The 25,285-nt window shown below is 48.2% G+C and overlaps 1 protein-coding gene across 6 annotated transcripts in view; it reads left to right on the forward strand.

Moving 5' to 3' along the window:
- Positions 1-25,285, forward strand: part of FRMPD3 (FERM and PDZ domain containing 3) — a 133,510-nt gene that overhangs the window by 98,337 nt on the left and 9,888 nt on the right. For 5 of the 6 annotated variants that reach the window (XM_082376972.1, XM_082376973.1, XM_082376971.1 and 2 more), the window contains 7 exons: positions 1,064-1,195; positions 2,920-3,039; positions 6,464-6,600; positions 6,935-7,061; positions 9,093-9,182; positions 11,055-11,234; positions 18,821-18,965. In XM_082376972.1, coding sequence (XP_082233098.1) covers positions 1,064-1,195; positions 2,920-3,039; positions 6,464-6,600; positions 6,935-7,061; positions 9,093-9,182; positions 11,055-11,234; positions 18,821-18,965 — 931 coding nt within the window. Of the gene's footprint in view, positions 1-1,063; positions 1,196-2,919; positions 3,128-6,463; positions 6,601-6,934; positions 7,062-9,092; positions 9,183-11,054; positions 11,235-18,820; positions 18,966-25,285 lie in introns of those variants that run through there. The other variant, XM_082376975.1, reaches the window with a different exon arrangement.

Raw genomic sequence — 25,285 nt, forward strand, 5'->3', positions numbered from 1 at the left:
AAGCAGCCGAACTGCAGAGGAAATCTCATCTCTCCCTGCCAGCACTTCAGCAACACTGGCGCCTCTGTGACTACTTGGATAATACAAAGAGATATTCTCAAGTACCCACCAATTTCCAGCCTAACATTTGAATAGCTAAACGGCTGTCAATGTTCACTGAGGGGCTTGTTTGGCAACCCTGGCTGGAAGGGAGCTTCGCATTCCCAAGCCTGCTTCTTTCCGGCCTTCGGGGGCTCAGCGATGCCGATTCTACGAACACACACGCTGGAGGCCGGTGTATGCTGAAGTCACAGCAAATAGATGGTAGAAGTCTCAGAACTGACATGTGGGCAGCCCCCACGGATCTGCTTCCAGACACCCTAATATTAAAAGTAGGGCAGCAGAGCAGACAGAGTGCAGAAGTAGTCAAATTCATGACTGTACATAAAACACATGACATTGTTCCTCTGCGTGGATGCATTTTTCAAGTTGCTAAATTGATCGTCTCTAAAAGCCAGCTAAATCAAAGATGAACATTTTGGCAGTAACTCCCGTCATTCAATTTAGGTTATGAATCCAGAAATCGTCTACTTTTTAATCATGTAATTGTGGCTTTGGCTTTTGTTAATTCCTAAGTAAAGAGTTGCCGGACAAACCAGAGTGAACATTCTGACTTATGTGAGAAGCTGAGGGAAGAACCAACACAGTGCCTGGCACTTAGGACACACTCAGGAGACAATTTGTTGAATGAAAGGAGAGAGACGGGGAGGGAGGGCCATGACCTTCTTTTGCCATATGCCTGGCCCGGCCAAGTTCAGAAACACCTCCCTTCACCCCCTGCACCTGTGGTGTTCCCCAGGGCCCAGGCCTCTGAACAGCACTCCTGGGTCATTCTCCTCATCCTGGAGCACCGTGCCTGGGCTACCATAAAGGCCAGTGTCTCTGTCTGGCCCACTTTCCCAGCCTCAGCCTTCTCCCCAGGACTATCTTTCTTGATGTTCAGTCCCCTTCTCCCATTTTGGGTGCTTAGAGTATCTTAGAGCTGGAAGGGATCTCTCTCTCAAGGCTCTTTTGTCTTCCACAGGATGTCATGGTGACATTACAGGACCGGCTTTCCCTGAGGTACATTGAGCACTTTGCCCTTGTCCTTGAGTATGCCGGGCCAGAACAGAACCACAAGTTCCTGCTTCTCCAGGACAAGCAGCCCCTGGCTTATGTAAGTAACTCCTTTGTCCTGGTCTGATAGCTTTGCAGATGGCCTTTAGTAGAGAAGAGGCTACCAGATACTCTCTTTCTGGAAAATGCATCATGATATGCTCAGCCAGCTCCCAGAAGTCCCAATTCTCAAATCAAGATCTTTATGACCCACCCACAGAGGCTTTTTAAAATGTCTCTTGGGAATTCCCTGGCGGTCCAGTGGTTAGGACTCTGTGCTTTCACTGCCAAGGGCCCGGGTTCAATCCCTGGTCGGGGAACTAAGATCCCACAAGCCACACAGCACAGCCAAAAAAAACTCTGTAAAATGTCTCTTGTGACCTAAGAAAGGCATGACAGTTGTTAGTCTTGGCGGTCACTCGTGGGGAAAGCATGGGGTGGTGATTTACTGCGTGCAAGACTGAATTGAGCAGTGTCAACTCCACTGTCTCCTGGAGGCCCTGCTAGACTTTTCCACCTGCGAGGGGAGACTTTACCTTCAGGTGAAGGCTGTAATATGGAAGGGTCACCGAGTGGAGTCTAGTGAGACCCCTTAGGCTAGGACACATGTGGGCTGGGAACGGGCTGAGTGGGACCAAGCACGGACAGCATGTCACCCGTGTCAAGTTCCAAAGTAGAGTAGGAGAAAGTGTCTTATCTTCCCAGCCTCTGGAAAAAGGCCAAGGAAATCCAGGATTGCTGGATAGTATTTCACCAGTGGTGATGCACCATGAAGAGTAAGAGAGGCAACCAGGGCCAATCAATGTTCCCAGGGAGTGGGGACTTACTTCCCTGGTGGTCCAGTCGTTGAGACTCCGTGCTTCCAATACAGGGGACGGGGGTTCAATCCCCGGTCAGGGAACTAAGATCCCACATGCCGCATGGCGCGGCCAAATAAATAAATAATTTCTCAGTTGCTTTAAAAACAATATTCCCAGGGAGGGAGGGAAGGAGTTGGAGAGGGACGGCTGGGAAGAAATGTCTAAAGGAAGCGAAACAAAAGCTGAAATCAGACACACAAAAATGAAAGGATTTAGGAAAGAAGAATTCTTCAAGTTTGGCTCTCAGCCAGATGTGGTCCAGAGACTCACAGGTTCCCACCTGTGAAGGAAAGGTGGGTGTCCTGCCTGGAGGGAGGCCTAAGCGCCTCCCCGCCCCTCAAGGGGCCTTGTGGATCCAACTGGCCTCTTGTTCCAAATGGGATTTTTAAGCATTTTTATTACAAAAAAATCTCAAATATACACCAAAGTAGAAGGAATTGGATAATGAACCCTCATTACCCATCCCAGCTTCAGCAGTTACTGGTATATTGCCAGCTTGTTTCAGCTACACCTCCAAATGGGATTTTAAGTCTTTGATTTGGTTTCTCATAAGCAACTTCCTTTGCTTGAGGCTGAGCCCCTCTGCAAGGCAAAGGCATTAGCCCCACAGCAAGAAGAGTCAGAGAAGTTGCCAGGAGCCCTTGCTTCCTACCTCATGTCCTGGGCCTTAGGTTGTTGATAAAGGCCAAGTCGTGGATAAGTGGTTCGAAAATTCTAGTCACTTTGGGTCAGAAGGGCAGAAAAGACTTGTCTCCTCATCACTTTCCCCAATGGTAATTGGAATCAGCCAGGCGGAAGACAGAATAGGAAACAGCACCCTAGCTTTGCCTCAGGCCCTGCCTTGAAGAGCTGCCAAGCTGGCTCCTGGCACCCAGCCGTTGATCCCAGCTCTCTTTTCCTCCCACCTCTCACCCCTGGGATTCAGGTAGTGCAGCGGACACACTATCATGGAATGAAATGCCTCTTCCGGATAAGTTTCTTTCCCAAAGACCCGGTGGAGCTGCTGCGTCGGGATCCTGCTGCTTTCGAGTACCTGTACATCCAGGTAGAGTCTGGCTTGGGGATACACAGACAGACAGACCAATGGACAAACAAGCTGGCAGGCTGTTCTGCCATCACAATGAAGTCGCTATGTAAGTTTTTCCAACCTTCAGGTAGCTCTGAAGGCTCTCTCATTTTCTGCTACCACTGTAGGCCATGGTCAAGTTGGTTGGCCTGGCAACCTGAGCTGGCTCTGGCTCCAAGTCCCGTCTGTTTGTCTAGACAGATCTTATCAGTTTGCAGGAGGAAGCAACCCCAGTAACTCTGGCATCTTCACAGCATACCCTGGTTTAACAAGTGCATTTGAGTAACAGGAGGTCCCAATCCCCAATCCCGAGCTCCACTAAGGAGATGGTTCCCAATTCAGTTCATCCAGAAACATTTGCTGAGCACTTACTCTGGGCCAGGCCCTGTGCTAGGTGCTGGCAATCAAGGTGGTCAAAGAACTATCCTAGATCGCTAGAGCTCATAGACAGATATGTGCACAAATAAAGACAGTGTGACAGGCACTATGAGGCTGGCAGGGTACAATGTCAGTAGGGGCACTCAGGAAGCAATTTGCCAATTTTCCCCGGGAGGGGCACAATGCAGGCTTCACAGAGGAAGTGATACATGCATGCTCTTAGCCTTGAAAGATGAGTGGATGTTTGCTGGGCGCAGAGATGGATGTTTAGTTCAGATAGTTTGGAATTTGGTGACAAGACCTTGTCCACCCTCTCTCTCCCCTTTGTGATGATGTGTTCAGCTGTATTCCTCTTTTATACTGAATAGCTTTAGTGAAGTCTAATTGACACACGGCAAACTGCACATATTTCAAATTGCAATTTGATAAGTTTTGACATATGTTTATATCCATGAAACCATCACCACACTCAAGATATTAAACACATCCAACACCCTCAAAAGCCTCCTCAGGCTCCTTTGTAATTCATACTCCCATCTCCAGGCAGCCACTGACCTGCTTTCTGTCACTGTAGATTAGTTTGCGTTTTCTAGAGTTTTATACAAATGAAATCATACGGTATGAACACTTATTTTGATCTCACTTCTTTCACTCAGCATAATGATTTTGAGGTCCACCCATGTTGTTGTGTGTATCAGCAGTTCATTCCTTTTAATTGTTGAGTAGTGTTCTATGGTATGGATGTATAAAAATTTACCAGTTCACCTGCTGATGGACATTTGGGTTGTCTCCCTGTCTCGGCTACTACAAATAAAACTTCTATGAACATTCACGTACAAGTCTTTGTATGACATAGGCTTTCTTTTCTCTTGGGTAAATACCTAAGAATGGAATGGCTTGATCATACGGTAGATCTATCTTTCTTTAATTTCTTGAAGAAACTCCAATACTGTTTTCCAAGGTGGCTGTACCATTTTATATAAGCATCAGCCGTGTGTTAGAGTCTCAGTTTCTCCACATCCTCATCAGCACTTGGTGTTAGCAGTATTTTTTAAATTTCCGTCATTCTGATAGCATGCAGGGGTATCTCATTCTGGTTTTCATTTGCATTTCCCTAATAACTGATGATGTTGAACACCTTTTCATGTGCCTCCTTGTCATCATGCAGCTTTTTTGGTGAAGTGTCTATTCAAATCTTTTGCCCACTTTTTGAATTGGGGTTGTTTGTTTACTTATTATGGAGTTTTGAGAGTTATTTGTGTATTCTGGATACAAGTCATTTGTATGTTATTTGCAATTATTTTCTCCCAGTCTCTAACTTGTCTTTTCAGTCTCCAAACAGTGTCTTTCACAGAGCAGAAGTTTGAATTCTGATGAAGTCCAATTTGTCAATTTGTTCTTTTATGGATTTTGCTTATGATGTCATATCTAAGAAGTCTTTGCCTAACCCAAGGTCACAAAGATTTTGCTCTTATTTTTTTCTAGAAGTGTTATCATTTTAGGTTCTACATTTAGGTCTGTGGTCCATTTTGAGTTAACTTTTATATGTGGTACAAGGTATTGACCAAAGTTCTTCTTTTTTCCATATGGATATCCAATTGTTCCAGCACCATTTATTGAAAAGACCATCCTTTCTGCATTTAGTTGCCTTTGCGCCTTTGTGAAAAATCAGTTGTCTGTATATGTGTGGGTCATTACTGAACTCTCCATTCTATTCCATTGATCTATTTGTCTGTCTTTATGCCAACATCACACTCTTTTGATTACTGTAGCTTTATAATAAGTCTTAACATCAGGTAGTGTTTGTTCTCCAACTTTGTTCTTTTTCAAAGTTGTTTTGGCCATTCTACGTCCTTTGCATTTCTATGTGAATTTTAGAATTAGTTTGTTAGTTTCTACCAAAAACCTGCCGTGATTCTGATTGGGATTGTGTTGAATCTATACATTGGTTTGAGTCTTCCAACCCATGAACACAATATATATCTATTTAGGTCTTCTCTAATTTTTCTCAGCAGTGTTTTCTACTTTTCAATGTACAGGTCTTTCACATGTTTTGACAGATTTATCCTTAATTATTTCATTTTTTTGATGCTATTGTAAATGGTTTTGATTTTAACTTTAATTTCTGATTGTTGCAAGCATGTAGAAATACAGTTGGTTTTGTATATTGATCTTATATCCTGCAACCTTGCTAACTCATTAGTTCTAGTAGTTTTTTTTTTGTAGATTCCATTGGATTTTCTGCATAGATGATCACTGATGGAGCATTCCTTTTACGCTCTCTCCTATGCTGTAGTGATACCACTGTGGCTCTCTAGTCTCTTAGCTCATCCTGGTTTCACCTCAGCACAATGGGCAACTGGTCTAACCAAGGCTGAATCCTTGATAGCTGGGATTCTGACCTTCAGGGTTTGGGGGTTGTCATATCTCTGGCCAGTAGTTCCAGGAGACCCTTTTTAGGATAGCATAGGGAAGACTGACTTATCGCTGCTTTGATCTTCAGACCCCAAGGAAAGAATATCTGCCCCATCCCTGCAATCCATCTCTCACTGTGGGCTTCTGGGCCAGAGCCCTCTAGAGAATCCCTCCCAGTGTCTCTCTTCCTTTGTTCCCATCTGAGCTGGTAGAGGAGCCTCCGATGGCTGGGGCTCGGGGACGGTGAGTATAGGCCCCAGAGAAAAGGCAGAAAGGTCTCTTGTAACAGGAGGAAAGAAAGGGAGTGGTGCCATGTCTCACTTTTGCAGCGCCCTAGATGTTCTGACCATTTGTGCCTTGCCATTGTGTGTACCTGTCACTGAGAAGGGGGCTGTCCAATGTCCGCTGAATGAAGCAAATAGTGTCTCTGAGACCTGAGGTTCCTCTGTTACCTCTTCCCCAAGGGCAGAATCTTCCTCTTCCGCTTGATCTAGGATGCTTACTTACACCACGAGTTTTTTCTAGGATATAAGGGAGTCCGTGGCGGGGTGGGAGGGTGGGGAGGGAACGTCTCCTTTAACTGACGGGTTTGGACTGCCCTCTCTCACAGAGTCGGAACGATGTCATCCGAGAACGCTTTGGAATGGACCCCAAGCCAGAGATGCTTTTGGGCCTTGCTGCCCTCCACATCTATATCACTGTCTCAGCTACTCGACCTAGTCAGAAGATCTCACTCAAGAATGTGGAGTGAGTTGCTCCAGGGCCCTTCAGGATGGGGGCAAATAGCTGTGTAGGGAGAAGGTGCAGTGGTTGAGCTGTGCTCTACTTTTTAGGAATGTGGGCCTGGGATGGGAGTGAGAATTGGAATTCCTCACACCTAGACCAGGATGCCCTTGAGCTACAACTTCTACTAGAGAACTGTGGCCAATGTTACTCGCCTGCCTCCAGCCCCTCTCTGTCTCTCTCTCCTAATCTCCATTCCTCCATCTCTGTCTCAGATTTCAGCTAGTTTCTGTCTTACCATTTTGCTTTCTCTGTCTCACCTTGTCTCTCTAATTTCTTACTTTTCTTCTGCTTTTAGGAAGGAGTGGGGCCTGGAACCCTTTCTTCCCCCCTCCCTCCTACAGGGCATCAAAGAGAAGAACCTCCGGAAATCTCTCTCTCAGCAGCTGAAGGCGCACCAAACACATCCTTCCAGCAGCACCAAGGTATCCAGAGTAGGCCACTGGGCACCCTGCTCGGGCACTAGTGGCCATGGGGGACTCCTGTGTGGTTTCCCAGCAGGTGTGGTCTTCTGGGGAACCCTCCCCACTGTTTTTGACTTGGATACACATCTAGCTTGGCCAGATATGGGGCATGATTGTGGAGAGGGGTTTTCCCCAAGCCTGAGCCACCCCCAGAGACTGCTCAGTGGCAAGTCACTGGGAGAGCCCAGGGTCCTCAAAGCAAAGGGACCAAGGCGCAGGAGGAGAATATTCTTGGGTCGTTCCACCCATTTAGTCAGTGCTGATGAAGCACCTGTCGTGTGGACAGCACTGGACCCTGGGGAGACATGTTTCCCATGGAAACGACTGCTCTGTCCCTCATCAGCTTTCTAATTCATCAGCCCTGGTACAGGGAATTCTGGGAGATAAAAGCCCAGCCCCATGGGACAAGACCTGACCTGGAGAATGGGTCGCCGGGTGGCAGGTGGAAGACTCAGGTCCCTGCTGTGCTCTCCTGCACTTTCCCACTCCCTGCCTTCCCAGCCCCGCAGGCCCTTCTCAGGCCTGCAAGGCTCAGTCTGCTTGCCTAGGAGGCAGGCGGGTGGTGAGGGGGCACCAGAATCCACATGCCGATGGAGACACTGGACACAGTTGCCCCCTTATATTCCACCCATTCCAGACTCCCTGCATTACCAACTAGCTTCTCTTTTAAGATGCAGATTTCCCCGGAGAGTTAAGCCATTCCTACCTTGCTGTGCGTATTTAATCAGATTGTTTTCTTCCCAGCTGAGAGCTTCAGGGCTCCCAACCATCTCCTCAGCAAACACTTTTTCTGAGCGCCCCCCACCCCCAGTGCTTGGGCTGGAGATACAAAGATGAAGAAGGCCCGGTCTCTGCCCTCAAGTCAGGCACAGGCTGGTGGGGAAACAAGAGGCAGTCACAGCGCAGTGCGACCAGTGCAGGTGCCCTGGAAGCGCGGAGGAGGAGCCAGCCCAGCCTGAAGGAGATGGAAAAGGCCAGGAATCGGTGCATTTGATGCCAGAGTTGGGTCTTAAAGGACAGATAGAAGCTTGTCTAGATGAGTTGCAGGGAGGAAGACTTTCCCAGGCAGGGAGATCCAAAGAGATCAGCATAAACCAGTGCGGAGGGTTCAAGGAATCTGCCTGAGTGGGGTGCGGGCAAAAGAGGAGGCCGAAGAGGTTGGCGGGAACCTGTTCACAGAGGGCCTCGTGTGCCGTGGAAAGGGGTTATCCTTCACCCTGTAGGCAGCATGGAGCCACTGAAGGGTTTAAGCGGCCAGTGGTGTGATTATGTTTTAGGCTGCTCCCTCTAACTGCAAATGCGGAGGGGTGGAGGGAAAGGAGTGTTAGTACTGAAGGTAACCCGGCTGCCACCGTGATGCAGGTGGGGGACATCCAGGCAATGACCGCGGGGCTAGAGAAGAGGGATGGGTAGGGTGGAGAGGGAGTTAGGAGGTAGGATCAAGATGATCTGGTGACTGGTGGCCCTCAGGTGAGAGGCTGAGGGAGGAGTCCAGTGTGACTCACAGGTTTCTGGCTCAAGTGCCCGGGGGATGCGGGTACCACTGATGGAGACTTTTCTGCCAGAGGAAGAGCAGGCTCGGGACTTAGAGGTGCTCAGGATAAAGGTATTGAGTGCGACCCCCAGTTGGGGGGGGCCACTACCTAGTGGCCATCAGGGATCTCAGGAGAGAGGTATAGATGTCGTGGGGTGTTGGAGTTGGGGAAAGGCGTTGAAATTAACCAAGGAACAAAATGAGTAAGCTGGATTCTTCAGGAATGAGGATCAGGGCATAGGAGGAGGGTTTAGGAAGGGAGATGGGCTGCTAGAGTCTGGCAAGAGCTGTCCAAACTGGAACCTTCCTGTGGTTCTCCCGAGCGTCCCACAGTGGGGCTTGCTGACTGGTCTCACTAGTGCCTGTCCTAAGCTGTTGACCCTCCTTCCTGCGAACATGGGTTTGCTTTTCCCGTGCACCTCAAGTTTCTTATATCTCTGAGTCGGTTGTTTCCACAGGGCTCTGCAATTCAGGCCAAACTCCAGTATCTTCGAATTCTGAATGAACTTCCGACGTTCACGGGCGTTTTGTTCAACACTGTGGGCCTGGTCAGTGAGGGCAGTGAGGGGGAGGGAACCCTTCGGGGGCGCTTGTCCTTGGCTGGGGGGACAGGAGGGGACTCCATTAGATCTTTCAGGTGGCATGCTCTGTCAGCAGATATTTCGAAAGGCCTCCCCTCCTCTTCCTCCTTCTCCCTCTTCCCTCCCGTGGTGCTCTGGTCCCGCCTCTGGTAAAATGGTTAAAGTAGGAGGCAAAAAAATAAAATAAAATAAAATAAAATGTAAAAAATTTCAGGAATTCCCCGGCGGTCCAGTGACTAGGACTCCGCACTGTTACTGCCCAGGGTCTGGGTTCGATCCCTGGTTGGGGAATTAAGATCCCGCAAGCCGTGCGATGCGGACAGAAAGAAAAGATAAAATGTAAAGTAGGAGGCTATATTTGTTTACAGTATCCCTCTAGGCTCTTCTGTGCCCCCTTTTCTCAAATTCAGAGGTCAGCAAACTTTTTTTATAAAGGGCCAGATAAGTGAATAGTTTAGGCTTGGCCGGCAGGCCATGAAGGTCCCTGTCGCAACTACTCAGCCCTGCCATTGCATCGTGAAAGCAGCCGTTGACAACGCATAGACAAATGGGCCTGGCTGTGTTCCAATATCTCTTTGTTTACGGACACTGAAATGTGAATTTCACGTGAGTTTCACATGTCACAAAATACGGTTCTTTTGAGTTTTTTCCAAGCATTTAAAAATGTATAAAACCATTCTTAGTCCGTGAGCCGGACAAAAAGTGGCAGAGGGCTGGATTTGGCCTGTGGGCCAGAGTTTGCCAACCCCTGCCCTGTTGCATTGCTCTTATCCATATTCCCTCAATCCCCTAGCCCAGACGTCCCCCCTCCCTGCCAGGGCCTTCACTACAGCAACGCTCCTCTCCAGCGGGGCGCAAGTGGTCCCCCTAAGACTGTGTCCCAGGCTAGTTTACCCTAGTGAGCCTCGGTGAAAGGAAATTCAAATCATCTTGCTGACTGGATCCAGGTGCTTGTCATGCTCTGTGGAACGTGCTGTCATGCTCGAGGGGCAACTGATGGGAAGCCGCTTATCGAAGTGTCTAGAGCAGATGGAATAGGTTCTTCGGGATGATGCTAATGCCAGGGAATGGGCCGGCAGAGGGCTCAGGCTTGATGGCGCCAAGGAGCCTGTCAGGACCACTTAAGGGAATCCAGTCCATCAGGCGCAGAGGTGGCCATTTACTTACTGGGATTTGAGGATCACGGAAAGCCCACTGCTGAAATTCTTATAGGTCATTCCTCTGGGGTAAGACTGCTATAGTGCCTATTAAAGGGCAAATATCTTCTTAGGGAGGGAGGTCCCCCTCCACCCCTCCAGTCATTAAGCGCCCAGTCAACCTTTAACACCTTGGGCAGAGTTACTTTGTCACTTTAGCTTTTAGCACCAGGTGAGAAGTGCAAGTCGAAGTGGCTGTTGGTGAGGGAGGGTAAAGACCAAACACAGGGTGCCACCTGTTCAGACAGAGCACTGGGTGGGAGCCTTGAGTGGCCCGAGGCAACAAATGGAAAATCCCTGGGGCTTGGTAGGAAGAGGGTGCTTCAAAGGCGCCAAAATAAACCTCACCTATTTGACGATTTTGCTAGAACCAGCCCTGCTGCTGCCCTCTTCACTCTTCCTTCTGCTGAGGCTAATGTGTCCATTTGGACCGATGATCTGGGGCCCTGGCCTGAGAACAGGGGCGTCCCAGACCATTTTCCCCTCGAGGTTGTCCTGTGGCCCTGGCACTGAGCTCCAGATGTTTCCAGACCTTCCAGCAGAACCGGTCCAACGCCTGTTTTCTATTTCCTCCTGCCGCCTCCTCTCCTCACTTCCTCTGCCCTTCTTTCTTTGAATGCTGCCCGCCATGCTGGGGCACCAGGATGAGAAGCAGTCGGCCACCACCCTCCTAGTGGGACCCCGTCACGGCATCAGCCATGTTATTGACCTCAAAACCAACCTCACCACTGTGCTGTCCGAGTTCAGCAAGATCAGCAAGATCCAGCTGTTCCGGGAGAACCAGGGCGTGGCCCGGGTGGAGACCAGCATCATGGATGCCAAGGTAAGCGCGGCTTCGAGGGGCTACTTCTTCCCAGGAACAGGCCTTGGGAACAGAGGAAGAAGTAAACTTGAGAAACAGAGTGTCAACCCATTAGGTGAGGTTCAGTGATTCTGACGTGGTTCAGACCCTGGGCCTTTGGGGGCTCATCTTTCTTTCTGTTCTCAACCCTCTGGGACACTGTCTTGACCCCATATTAAGGTCAGGCGGTGCTAGGGAAGGCTAGAAAGTGTCTGATCAACCTGTGACAGGTTTTCAGCAATGGGCAGGGGGATTGGGGAACTTGGAGCTACCTCCCAGGCCATTGCTTCCCAATCTTTCTCGTGTCACAGCACACAGAGAAAATTATATTCATGCGGGACACTGGGTTAAATGGACCAGCCCCGGGGACTCTGGCTGCCCCCGAGGCTGAAGGGATATGTGCACGCCAGTTAGGGAGCCCTGCCGTAGGCGTGCACACTTGGATCCGTGGAGGAGAGGGTGTCTGAGTATGTGGACAGAACCAAGGGGGCCTGGGGAGACAGGGAGCAGGCAGAGCCTCGTCCCCATTTCACCTCCCAGAGTCCAGCTCTTCTCGAATCTTAGAACCTTTCCCATAGATCAGCTCGTTCAAACTGGCAAGCAGCTGTCGCCTGTGCAGAGTCTGACAGCCGTGGTCAGCCGCCTCCTCCATGGCTCTCCTGTTTGAACACCCAGTGACCAGTGTGGGTGGCGGAAGGTCTGCCTGCCAGCTGGCGGAAGCTGTTAGAGGAGGTGCAAGTTTCCTTTCTTAAAGGATTTCCCAGGGGGAGATATCGTTAGCAGATTAACAGGTGGAATGTTTGCTGTTTCTAAAAGAGCAAATTATTTATTTTTGTCTTTGTGAAACCCAGGAAGCTTTAATATGTTAATTTTTCCACCTGTGATTCACTGGCTTCCCATTGGTTTAGGAACCTGCCCAGAGCTGGTATTTAATTGGCTTGTGGCCACTTCCTCAACCAATGATTGCTGCCCTCCTCAGATGTTGTTGGGTGAACAGCCAAACGGACAGGTAGGGAAGTGTGGGAGGAAAGACAAGACATGCAGGGGAGATACGGCTTCCTGAGAAATAAAAAGGGTTTAAAACTGAGAAACAGCTTTTCAACCAAGTCTCCTATGTTCTACGAGTGATTCTCAACGTTGGCTACACAATAGAATTTCCTTGAGAGCTTTTAAAAAATACAGATGGGGGGCTTCCCTGGTGGCGCAGTGGTTGAGAATCTGCCTGCCAATGCAGGGGACACGGGTTCGAGCCCTGGTCCGGGAAGATCCCACATGCCACGGAACAACTAAGCCCGTGCGCCACAACTACTGAGCCTGCGCTCTAGAGCCCGCGAGCCACAACTCCTGAGCCTGAGTGACACAACTACTGAAGCCGGTGCGCCTAGAGCCCGTGCTCCGCAACAAGAGAAGCCACTGCAATGAGAAGCCCACGCACCGCAACGAAGAGGGGCCCCCGCTCATCGCAACTAGAGAAAGCCTGTGCACAGCAACAAAGACCCTCCGTAGCCAAAAATAAATAATAAATAAATATATATAAAAAAATACAGATGACTGAACCTTACTCCCAGAGATTGTGATTTACTTGGTCAGGGTGCAGCCTGAGCATCAGGATTTATTTCTTTTTCAGTTCCCAGGTGATTCTGTAGTACAGCCAGGTTTGAGAACCACTGACCTCTGGGTCCAAAGCTCTGGGAGGAACCAGCCCCAGCAGGGTCAGTGGATGATGCCTGAGTGAGGAACACTATTCTCATTTCTAGGAGTGATATGGCCACAGTTGTGGGCGTGAATGCTGCCCAGAAGGGGTCTCGCTCTTTTTGGGGAGACTCACAAAGGCACATGACCTGCCTTAATCACACCACATTGGAACATGTATGGAGTTGTGGAATCAGACCAGGTTCAAATCCCAGCTCTACCACTTCCTAGCTGTGTGACCTTGAAAAGGTGTCTTAACGTCTCTGAACCCTGATTTCCTCAACTGCAAAATGGAGTGTCTTTCTCCAAAGGTTGTCGTTCAGAATTAAATGAGAAAATGTAGGTAAAATGTCTTAAGACACTGCCTGACACAGAGTAAGTAGTCAACAAACGAGACCTGTTATTTTTGCCAAAGCAAAACAGCAATGAGGAGAAGTTCATATGAAGTAAAATTTTGTAGGTAAGTGTGGTGTGGAACATGGAACAAAAGAAGAGGAAGGGGTTAACCAGAACTGGCTTCCCACAAGAGGGTATTTGAAGCTGGATCTTGAAGTGATAGGCATGGATTAGCAGGGAGAAGTGGGATGTGTTCACAGGAAGAGAGTAAGCACAGAAATAAGTAAGCCATATGTGCAGGTCGATAAGCATAGTTGCTTGGCTGGAGAGGAGAATAATGAGAAAAGAGATTGGAGAGAGATTGGCAGTGGGCAGAACAAGCTGGTGAAAAGCTTCGAAGGCCAGTCCGAGGAACTGAGATTCAATGTGATAGAATAGTGGGAATCCACTGTAGGCCCTTGAAGAGAGGAGTGACAGGATGAAAGCTGACTGGGACCAGTGTACCAGATGGGTGTTTTCAAGGCTAGTGCCAAGCCAGGGAGGCGGGGAGGGGATCGTAGTGCTAGTGCAGGAGTGAAGTGACAAGGGCAGGGCCTGAGCTGGAGGAATAGCAGTGGTAATGGAAAAGAAAGAGTGAGGGTGAAACAGAGAATCACTAAGAGTGCATGCGTATCCCCTTACACATTCCTGTCTTGCACACACAAAACACAAGGCATACCTAACCCTTACTGCCTGCTGCCTATATCCTGAGTGCACTGAATAACAGTGAGAGCCTACATCGCAGGATAAACAGGACATCGTGTTGGTGCATGGAGGGGGCTATGAGAAGGTTGCACTTTACTGAGTGAGTGCTGTGGAGGCAAGAACTCAAAGGTACCGGTCCCCTGGGACTCAAGGACCATCATCTTGTACCCTTACTCCTCCAGGCCCCTGGATTCCGATTTTTTTTTCCTGTTTTCAGGGATGCTAGCATGAGGTAAGGCTACCGCAAAGCCAGTCCCCTCCCTAGCTGGCATCCCGAAGTGCTGGCTGCCTTTGAGCTCCCAGGGCACCCCAGGAAGGAGATGGGGCTAGAGCATGTCAAATTAATGCCTGCTGTACCTTCTCAGGGCTGGCCATGCCTCCAACTCCATTCTCCTTTTCTCCTTTTCCATTTGAAGATGGCCTGGGCGTATTTAGTTACAGTTTTCACTCAGCTTACTTGCTCTTAGTGGAGCAAACGTGAGGTAGTACGCAAATATCTTTCTTCAGGAGACAGCACAGTCTGAGACTGAGACAGTTCTGGGCCATTACCATACCCCATTACCACAGAAGCCCGTAAGGGGGGAAAAGAAACCATCAAAGGAAAGTCCCAAGGGATCTCTTGCGGTCCAGTGTGTCTCCTCTTCTCGTGTTTGAGCCTTATTGCTCTCGTGCTTTCTGTCGGGACAAGCATTACATTAGACGTCATGATCATTAAAATTCTATTTAAAATAAAATGTTGTTTTTGAAGGTTTCTAAGAAAACCTATCCAGTCTTTGCTTGCCTGCCTTTGATTTGATTTTCCCCGCTGCTGGCAAAAATTGCTTCTGTGTCCCTTTTGCCAGCTGCATTTGGCCGGTGCTGGGGCCCAGTGGGCTGTGGGTGGATGCAGACGAGAGGCTGCTGATGTGCCGTGCTGAACCAGTTCGGGCTGTGTTCGGCCCTCTCTGGGCGCAAGGTTTTGCCTTCGTGCTGTTTTATTACCGACATTGGGCTGTATTTGGGGTAAGAGAGAAGAGGGGAAATTGAAGGCAGACAGTTAAGTCAATCAGCCAGTTAGGCACTCGGCCTCTGATCTGTCCATCGGCCAGCAGACCAGCCAGCCAGGCAGCTAACGAGTCAGGATGTCAGCTAGTCTGTCAGTCTGTCCATCAGTCAGTCAGCCAGTCAGCCTGTGCTTTGGTCCAGTGGTCTCTCAGTCTGTTTGTCAGCCAATGCCATTTCCTCAAAGAAGCTCCCTCCAGCTTCTGAAACCAAAGTAGTCACACATGCACACATTCACACCCACCCATCCACCCATACCCCAGTCCAGGATATTCTGTGTTCTGGTAGGTCTCTCTACTTTTCCTTCATAGTGCTTATCATACCTTGCAATCATATTCCTCTGTGTGATTATTTCATTTATGTCTTTTTTTTTTTTTTTTGGCCACACCACGAGGCTTGTGGGATCTTAGTTCCCCGACCAGGGATTGAACCCAGGCCACCACAGTGAAAGCGCTGAGTCCTAACCACTGGACCGCCAGGAAATTCCCTTCATTTATGTCTTATTTCCTGATGGTTTATAAACTCCACGAGGGCAGGACCTGCGTTGGCCCCGTTCTGGGATGCACAGCTGCATCTCTCAACGGGTCGCATGGTCCATGAGCCATCTAGCCAGTGCGTAGCAGCTTGCTGGGTGGACAGAGTGGGGCACGGGAGCATTTCAGTCAGAGGGAACAACATAGGTTAAGGTATGAATGGGTAAAACAACAAGGCCTCTCTAGCACCCTGTAAACGATGTGGTGTTGCTGGAGCATACGGTGAGGGACAGTGGCGGGAGGAGGCCAGAGTTAGTGGGAGATATGCTTGGAGCTATAGGTTGCGTCACAAGAGGCTTTGTGTGACGTTGGAAGGCAGTGGGTTTTAGGTGATGTGCTATTAAAGATTTTAAGTGAGAGTTGTGTTTTAGGAAGACACTCAGGCAGCAATATGGAGGTGAAGTGGGTAGAGCCTAGAAGCAGAGAGGCCGATCAGGAGGCTATTGAAGGTCTTGAGGTTAGTGTGTCCCCACCTTTTCCATATCATGAAAACACCACAATTTGTACGGCCATTGGAATAAACAGATGAGGCACCTTGTGGCCAGAGGCAACAGGACCCAGAGGCTGAGGGGCTCAGGATCTCAGCACACTTGTGACCCATTCACATACACCTTGAGAAGTTTTGGCCTTGGAGGAAGACGTTGAGGGTCCGAAATAAAGCAGTAGCAGCGGGGACGGGCATGATGCCTGTGAACGCTCTGGAGGCCAGCTTAGCAGGTCTTGGGACCTCATAGTAATGGTGGTAGCAGCTATCCACACCCAAACCTCTGTCACTGGTGGTAGGGGGTAAGGCGGAAAGGAATGGCATCTTATTCTCCCCCCCACCCCCATTCTATTCCCCTTCTGTCTCTACTTTGTTGTACCCAGAGTTGACCATTCTGTTGTGATTGAGAAGCATGCATTAACTGGAGGTACAAACATCCCCTCTGCCCCTTCCAAATAATGACCCAAAGGTTACATCTCATCCCTGGTCCCTTTCTCACTGGAGAAAGGAGCCATTGCTCTTCCGAGTATGGATGGTTCCTTTTTTTTTCCTGATGGTATTGAATGAGTTCCATAGGAGAATCACTAACTCATTGCCTGTGGGGCAGAATCCGAATGCCTTACCGTGGCGTGCTGTATAATTGGATGAACAATAACTATTAAACAACTCAAGATAGGATTCGATCCAGCACAAGATTGTATGATACAGACCCAGCACTGTACGAGCGCTGAGATAGGAAGAGTTCAAGGGGGAAATAGACTAGAGATGGTGACGTTGGGATCCCCAGCTCAAAAGTGAAAGTTGATGCCCTCGTGTAGAACTGAGGGCTGAACACTGAGCCTGGGACATCGGGTGGGGAGGTTGCACAAGCAGAGAGAGACAGAGACGGAGGTGGTCAGAGATTATAGAACCAGAGCACAGTGTCACCTCACAGAAACAGAAGCCAAGAGAAGAATTTCCAGTGGACAAGGAGATAACTGTTGACAAATGAAACAAGCTGAGAGGTGTGCAAATGAATACAGACAATTGTATTTAACTGGAAAGAAGCTTTTCTTTTAGATCAGGTGGCAAACTATGGCCCATGAACCAAACCTGACCCGCCACCGCTTATTTCTGGAAACAGTTTTCTTAGAATACCGTCACATCCATTTGTTTAGCTTACAGATGATCTATGGCTTTTCTCACACTACAATAGCAGAGGTCTTGCAACACAGCCTGTGTGGCCCACAAGGCCTAAAATATTTACGATCTAGCCCTTTGCGGAAAAAGTTTGCCAACCCCTGGTCTATATGAACTGAAAATATTCAACTCAAGCTATGTGTCAGGATCCTGAGAGATAGCAAAGAAAACTGGTACAACTTTAGCTAAAAGCTGAGCTGGTTTGGATTCAGAATTGTTCCCAAGGTGATGATCCAGCCAAAGAAGGCTAGTCTAGTTGGTGACCAAGTTCCATCCAGTCTTCATTATGTCCCTTTTTACTGCCAGTACCCTAGTGGGGGCCCTAATCACCCCTCACCTCACTCCTCACCCCTCACTAGTCAGAGAAGAGACTCATTCCCTGCTCTTAATTCTTTTAGCTCTTAATGCCTGGTCCGGGAACCCTCAAAAGACGAGATGCCCCACGACCCCGTCGCTCCCTCTTCAGCCAGTCTTCAGTGGTCTTTATCTGGAGGCCACTGCCCTATGGCAGGGAGAATACTCTCATGGCTGACTTCAGTCTGACCCAGATTTATTTTCAAACCATAAAATTACAGTGCAGACATTGGGAAGGTTTCTTCAAAAGGTGCTGATTTTTTTGGTATATCATTGCCAGGTCTCTGAAGCAGTCAACTAGCTAACGCCAAGATTAATTTGACTGATTTAGGGTCAGGAACAGAAGTCAACAGGGTATGCTAGTATTTTCCAACGTAGGTTAAAGAAAACAAAACAGAAAAAGCAAGCCTACTACCATGAGATGTTCTATGAAAATAGATTTTTCGATCAAATAATTGGAAAAAGTTGGAATACTAAAGCCCTCTTGAAGTTTCACAGTGCACGTTAATACATTAAAGGATCTGAGAATTCCCGTAAGTATAACTATCTGCATAGCTTTGGTTAACTCAGCGTTTCACACACATATTTGACCAAGGAACTCTTTTAAGGAGCACCAGTTAACATCGTGAAAGCACTTTGGGAAACAGAGGAAAACGGGGGGAGAGCATGAAGGTCTGAGCAGGACTGCAGACCGTAAAGACTCTGTGGCCCAGAAGACACAGTGAGAACCGGATTGCACAGAGTGTCCATGTCCGGGGAGCTGTTCTGGGTACCATAGCGGGTTATAGGAATGAGCAAGAGAGAGTTTGTGCACTTGAGGAACTTCCTGTCAAGGATGTTCCCCAACCTAGCCTAGACTCCCAGGTTCAGCCCTGCTCTCCCGGCAGGCCTGCACATCTGCTGAGCCCCCAAAAACCCACACAGCAGTCATGTGATGTTATATAATTTTAGTCTTTTTCAGTAAAAGTGGTTCATTAAATGTGTAATTAAAGGTTGATTTAGTTTTGATACCTGGGTAAGAGTTTACTATAAATAAATTCTCAAATCAGAAGAAATTATTTGTCAGGCTATGTGCCTTAATTTGGGGTTCAGAAAGTATGTTCTCATAACTATGCAAGTCATCTTGCCTTTGCTGTTGTTCTCCTGGACACGCACCTGCTCCGCTCCTTCCTGTGTCCTCACATTTCCTCCCATGTCTCCCCCAGCCTCTGGTGCTGTTGATGGAGTGGCCCGAAGCCACCAACTTTGCCTGCCTGATTGCGGGATACTGCCGCCTCCTGCTGGATTCCAGGAAGATGGTCTTCTCCAGGCCCGCTAGCCAGCCTCTTCCACCTCCAATGATCAAGGCAGGTAGGGCTCAGTCTCGGTTTTCAGTGTAACAGAGGCCCTTTGGACCCTGGAGACATGGAGGAATGCTCACCCCATTCTGCCAGCGCCTGGTTTACCAGGAGCCCGTGCTGTACCACTGCGTCCTACGTGGCACAAGCCAGTGGAAGAGACAGCTGGCCTTCAGATGGGCCTGTCCCACAAAGGATGCCTGTGACAATACCTTGTGTCTGAGTTGATCAAGGAACATAAGATAAAAATAGCGAACGAGCAATACATGAGCCAATTCGAGAATTGCATTGGATCTAAGGCAAAGCTTTAGAGCTACAGTGAGCTAAGAGAGATGCACGGGTGTTCTGGCTTAGTTGAAAGTGGAGGTGGAAAATGAAGCTAAACCCTTTCTTTGTCCATCAGAGTCGGCATTGACAGAGCTGCCTGATGTAAGAGGCCATGGAAGGCTGGGGTAGGAAAGGCTGTGCAGGCCCAGAAGGCAGTCCAGCAGGAGGGGACGATCACTAAGAACAAACAGGGTCGAGTGCTGCCCCCAAACAGAAGGCTTCCCAGTTAGGCAACTCAGTACAGCCTCCCCTCGGGGCTGTCCTGGTGCCGACACAAACAGGGGCCTCAGGACAAATCGGCCCAGTCCACATGCTGCTGCCCCGAACCAGAGTAGGAGGAGAAGGGGGAGACCCAAAGAACAGGTACTCTATGTATTAGACCCGAGGCTTTCGCCATCCCAGCACCCAAACATCAGGGGCGGAAGCTGAGACTGACCACCCAGGAGTCACCCTCCTCACGTGCTGATGGCTCCATCCGCTTGCCTTGCCGCTTGACTCTCTCTTCTCTCTTCAAGGCTGTCTTGGTTTACGGCGTGGTCACATGTGATCTAGAGTGAGGAGTTTGAGAGTAGGAACACTCCTTTTTTTTTTTTTTTGGTTGGGGGGGGCCACGCTGCACAGTGTGCAAGATCTTAGTTCCCCGACCAGGGATCGAACCAGGGCCCCCTGCAGTGGAAGCGCGGAGTCCTAACCACTGGACCGCCGGGGAAGCCCCTAGAGACACACTCCTGATGGATGACCAGCACCCCGTGGGCCGTGTACCTACGCCCCCCTCTCACCTCATGATCTCTTCATCACGAACGTCGTGACAGGCCCACGTTTACATCTCATCACGTCCACAGGAATTAGAAGGCAATCCACCAAACCCAGATGTGGGAAAGGATAGGTGGCCTCAAAGCATATGAAGGAGGCTCCACATAGAGAAGCAAAGGAGCTGACTTAGAATAGAAGGAGCCCACGGGCTGAGCTGCCGCACGCCTCCAGGTGAATAGCTCTGAAGCGGGTGGCCATCTGTACTACCAAACCTCTGATGGCCAAAGGAAGGCGAGGCCAGCGTTAGCTTTGTCAGTGTCGCCTGTGGTCTTCCTCTCTGTCATCACACCCAATGATGCCTCTTACTGAGCAGGATAGAGAGGGAGAAAGGGAAAAGGGAAGCTGTTCCAAAGGCAAATCGACTGCTCTTGGAGGTGTTGCAGACTGGAAAGGAGACTTCTAGAAACGCTGGGCATGGCTTTAGAGCCCCTCCCTGATTCCTGAGAGCCCCCTTGGGCCTGCAGAGTGACGGGGGCTCAGGCTGCCTCTAGCACAAGGCCTCTCTGTCCATACAGGAGCCACATGGACCACGGTGGTGTCCCTGCTGTTTGCAGTGCTTCACTTCGCCAAGGCCCTGAGTCCACGCTGGGGCCCAGATGAGTGGCATTTGGGACTGTTAGATGCTGGGTTCAACAGCAGCCACTCAGTGCTCTTGGCCAGTGGGACAGCGTGAGCCTCACAGCGCCGCTTGTCGGGGGCTGGTATGCACATCTTATCCCATGGCCCCAAGGATGGGCAAGCGGGACAGCAAGCAGCACCACTGAGGAGACCTCTGCCCAGGTTACAGTGAGGGGCCATCAGTCCCTGGTACAAAGTTGAGATGGGTTTCCTCCATTGGCCCGCACTTTCATTTCAGAACAGAAGCCCCAGTGCTAACTGTTGTTTAGCAAAGGCCTATAGGGAACAGGAATCCTGCCAACCTCAGCTGGGCTTTTCCCTCGGGGGCCAAAACTCCAGCCTACTCAGGGCCTCGTCTCTCTGGCCGGCCCTCTATTCTCGTTGCTCTGCAGCTGCTGGCTGCCAGCTAGCCCGACTCAATGCTCAGCCGGCTGGGCCAAAAGGATGCTGTTAAACCACAACTGGAAAAGGGAAAGCATCACCTCTCCTTTGAGACCGAGAAAACAAAGGAAAATGCGGAAGTGGGAGGGGAGGGATTACCTCTTAGGCTTTATCAGTAGTTTACCCACAGTAGGTATTTCGTTTATTCACCCAACAACTATTTCTCGAGTATTCATTATGTGCCAGGCACTGCGGATAGAGCCATGAGTAACAGACGTGGTCCTTGCCCTCACTGAGCTTACAGTCTAGTGGGGGAATACGGACATGATTAAAGGGATAATGTCAATGCAGTAAGTACATTTGCGTTTATTTAGGGGAAATTCAGCTGACACAACAGAACAACACCTGGGCTTGAGAAAGGCTCAGACAAATACCAGTTCTCCAGCTGTACCGCTGGTGGGAAATCCAGAGGCAGCTACCATCTCTCCAGCCTTGAATTCGCTTGTGTCCTGGGGAAATGCAGGAAAATAAGGCTTTGGGGGCCCCAACTGGGACCGCAGTTGGAGGAACTCACTCTACATTTTCTCCCATGGTTAGAAAACAGTTTGGTCTAGTGAATCAAATATTCTAGTTAAAGGCTACTACATAGCCCATGCATGGCTTACTGATTTTCATGAAGTTAAGACTCCACAACATGGAGAGTGCTAAAGCTAGACTGAACATAACAGATTCTTTTTTTTTATGACGATTCAGAAAGAACATGAACGTATTCCAAGTCTTCTAGGTCCTTATAACCAGTAATGATCATCGGACTATAGAATACAGCAAGGCCATGCAATAGAAAGCTGGTTGGGTCAACATCGTGCTGTGTGTGTGTGTGTGTGTGGGGAAGATATCTATTTGAGCATATATATATGCTGATCTACTTGGATCACCGTCCTGTTTCTTTGCAAGCATTTCTTTTAAGTCAGCCTTCCGAGTGGCTGAGTACAGAGCGATAGACTAGGGCATCCCTCTTGGGGAAAGCTGATGAGCAATTTACAGCAGATTCACAATCTGAGAGGCACGCTGTCCCAGCCATCAGCCTACCGCACCTGGCTTTACTGGCATTTCTAACCTTCTGTCTGGAGGAGATTTGGGCTTTTCCAGGCACATTTTCTCCTCCACACAGCCTCATGCTGCTCCTTGGATCTGCAAATCACAGTACCGAGTGGCAGGCTCTGCATCACCTGGCCATGACAACCTGGTGTTGGGAGATGTTTCCATCTTGCAGGGAGGGAAGCCACCTTTGGACTTCCAGATCTTGTCTGAGAGAAGTCACCACCTGCTTATTGGACATGCCCCTGGGAGCCACCTCTGATGGCAGCTTATTGCCAGGCTGGCTATGCTGATTGTTCAGTTGTGTCACAGGGAGTTAGCACGGGTGCATGGCCAGGACCCGTGGACAGTGCCTGCGGGTAGAGACTTCCTGAACTGATAGTTTGTGCTCCTGGCTCAGTGCTCCCCTAGAGCACTTCTTACCTAAGGCACAGAGGTCATTACATACTACTCCCCCAACTGACCCAGAGTTCCCTAGATACAGCCACTATGATCTAAATTGAACCCACTCAATGTGGTTACATTGACTGTATAGAGAGACAACATGGTTCATGGAAAACAGCAGGGGTCGGGATCTGAAGTCAGAAAGACTTGGGTTCCAGTGTCTGCTCTGCCATATCCCAGCTGTGTGATCATGAGGATAATAATAGTACCTACCTCATGAGGGATTGACAGGATCATGTGAGATAAACCCCATAAGGTCCGTTCAAGTACAGAGCACATTTTTGCTCTTTTTATAATGTTTGGGAGTTCATCATGTACCCAGGGCTGTGCTTTATTTTTTAAATAAACAACTTTATTTAGACATAATTTCTAAGCCATAAAATTCACCCATTTAAAGTTCACAACTCAGTGTTTTTGAGTATATTTAATATATTCACAGGGTTGTACAATCCTTGCCACAATTTTTTAAATTAATTAATTTATTTATTTATTTTTGGCTGCGTTGGGTCGCAGGCTTTCTCTAGTTGCGGCGAGCGGGGGCTACTCTTCGTTGCAGTGCGCAGGCTTCTCATTGCGGTGGCTTCTCTTTTTGCAGTGCACGGGCTCTAGGCGCGCGGGCTTCAGTAGTTGTGGCTCGCTGACTCCAGAGCGCAGGCTCAGTAGTTGTGTCGCACGGGCTTAGTTGCTCCGCGGCATGTGGGATCTTCCCGGACCAGGTCTCGAACCCATGTCCCCTGCATTGGCAGGCAGATTCTCAGCCGCTGCGCCACCAGGGAAGCCCCTTGCCACAATTTAGTTTTAGAATGTTTTCACCCCTTCTAAAACAAACTCTGTACCCATTAGCACTCATTCCCCATTCCTCCACCCCCAAATCACCACCCAGCCCTAAGCAACCACTAATTGACTTTTCTGTCTCTATAGCTTTGCCTATTCTGGACATTTTGTATAAATGGAATCATATAATATGTGGTCTTTTTGTAGCTTGGTTTTTTCACTTAGCATAATGTTTTCAAGGGTCATCCATGTTGTAGCATGTATCAGTACTTCATTTCTTTTTATTAACTAATAATATTCCTTTGTATGGATAGACCACATTTTGTTTATCCATTCATCAGCTGATGGACATTTGGGTTGTTTCCACCTTTTGGCTATTATGAATAATGATGTTATAAACATTGATGTACAAGTTTTTGTAGGGACACATTTTTTCGTTCCTATTGGGTATTTATATCTAGGGGTAAGATTGCTGTTCTATGTTTAATTTTGAGAAACTGCCAAACTGTTTTCCAAAGTGACTGCATCATTTTACATTCCCATCAGAAATGTTGGAGGGTTACAGTTTCAACATATCCTCGCCAACACTTGTATTGTTCATCTTTTTTATTATATCCATTGTAGCGGATGTGAAGTGGTATTTCACTGTAGTTTTGATTTGCATTTCCATAATAATTACTGATGTTGAGCATCTTTTCATGTGCTTATAGGCCATTTGCATATCTTTTTTGGTGAAATATCTATTCAAATCCTTTGCTCATTTTTAAATTGGGCTATTTGACCATAAAGGAGAGTTTATTTCTGGACTCTCAGTTCTATTCCATATAACCTATAATGCCTTACGCCAGTACAACAGTTTTGATTACCATTGCTTCATAGTTAAGTTTTAAAATTGGGAAGTATGAGTCCTCCTACTTTGTTCCTCTTTTTAAGATTGTTTTGATTATTCTGGGTCTCTTGTGATTCCATGTGAATTTTTGAATTAGCTTATCAGTTTCTACAAAGTCAGCTGGGATTCTGATAGGGACAGTGTTGAATCTATAGATCAGTTTGGGAAGTATTGCCATCTTAGCCATATTAAGTCTTCCAGTCCCTGAACATAGAGTGTCTTTCCATTTATTTAAATCTTCTTCAAATTTCTTTCACAAATGTTTTGTAGTTTCCAGTATACAAGTCTTGTACTTCTTTTATTAAATTTATACCTAAGTATTTTATTCTTTTTGATGCTATTATAAATAGAATTGCTTCCTAATTTTACTATTAGATTGTTTATTGCTAGTGCATAAAAATACAATTGACTTTTGCATACTAAGCTTTTATCCTGTAACCTTGCTGAGATTATTAGTTCTAATAGCTTATTAGTGGATTCCTTGGGGTTTTTCTTTATATAAGATCATGTCATCTACAAATAGAGATAGTTTTACTTCTTCCTTTCCAGTCTGGATGACTGTATTTCATTTTACTGTCTAATTGTCCTGGCTAGAAATCCAAGTATGGTGTTGAATAGAAGTGGTGAAAATGGAAATCCTGGACTTTTCCTTATTTTAGGGGGAAAGCTTTCAGTCTTTCACCATCAAGTATGATGTTAGCTTTGTTTTGTTTTGTTTTTTAAAATTTATTTATTTATTTATTTATGGCTATGTTGGGTCTTTGTTGCTGCACACGGGCTTTCTCTAGTTGCGGCGAGCGGGGGCTACTCTTCATTGTGGTGCGCGGGCTTCTCATTGCGGTGGCTTCTCTTGTTGCGGAGCACGGTCTCTAGGCGCATGGGCTTCAGTAGTTGTGGCACACGGGTTCAATAGTTGTGGCTTGCGGGCTCTAGAGCTCAGGCTCAGTAGTTGTGGCACACGGTCTTAGTTGCTCTGCGGCATGTGGAAT

This window comes from Balaenoptera borealis (assembly GCF_965194805.1).
Source record: "Balaenoptera borealis genome assembly, chromosome: X".
Taxonomy (NCBI): Eukaryota; Metazoa; Chordata; class Mammalia; order Artiodactyla; family Balaenopteridae; genus Balaenoptera; species Balaenoptera borealis.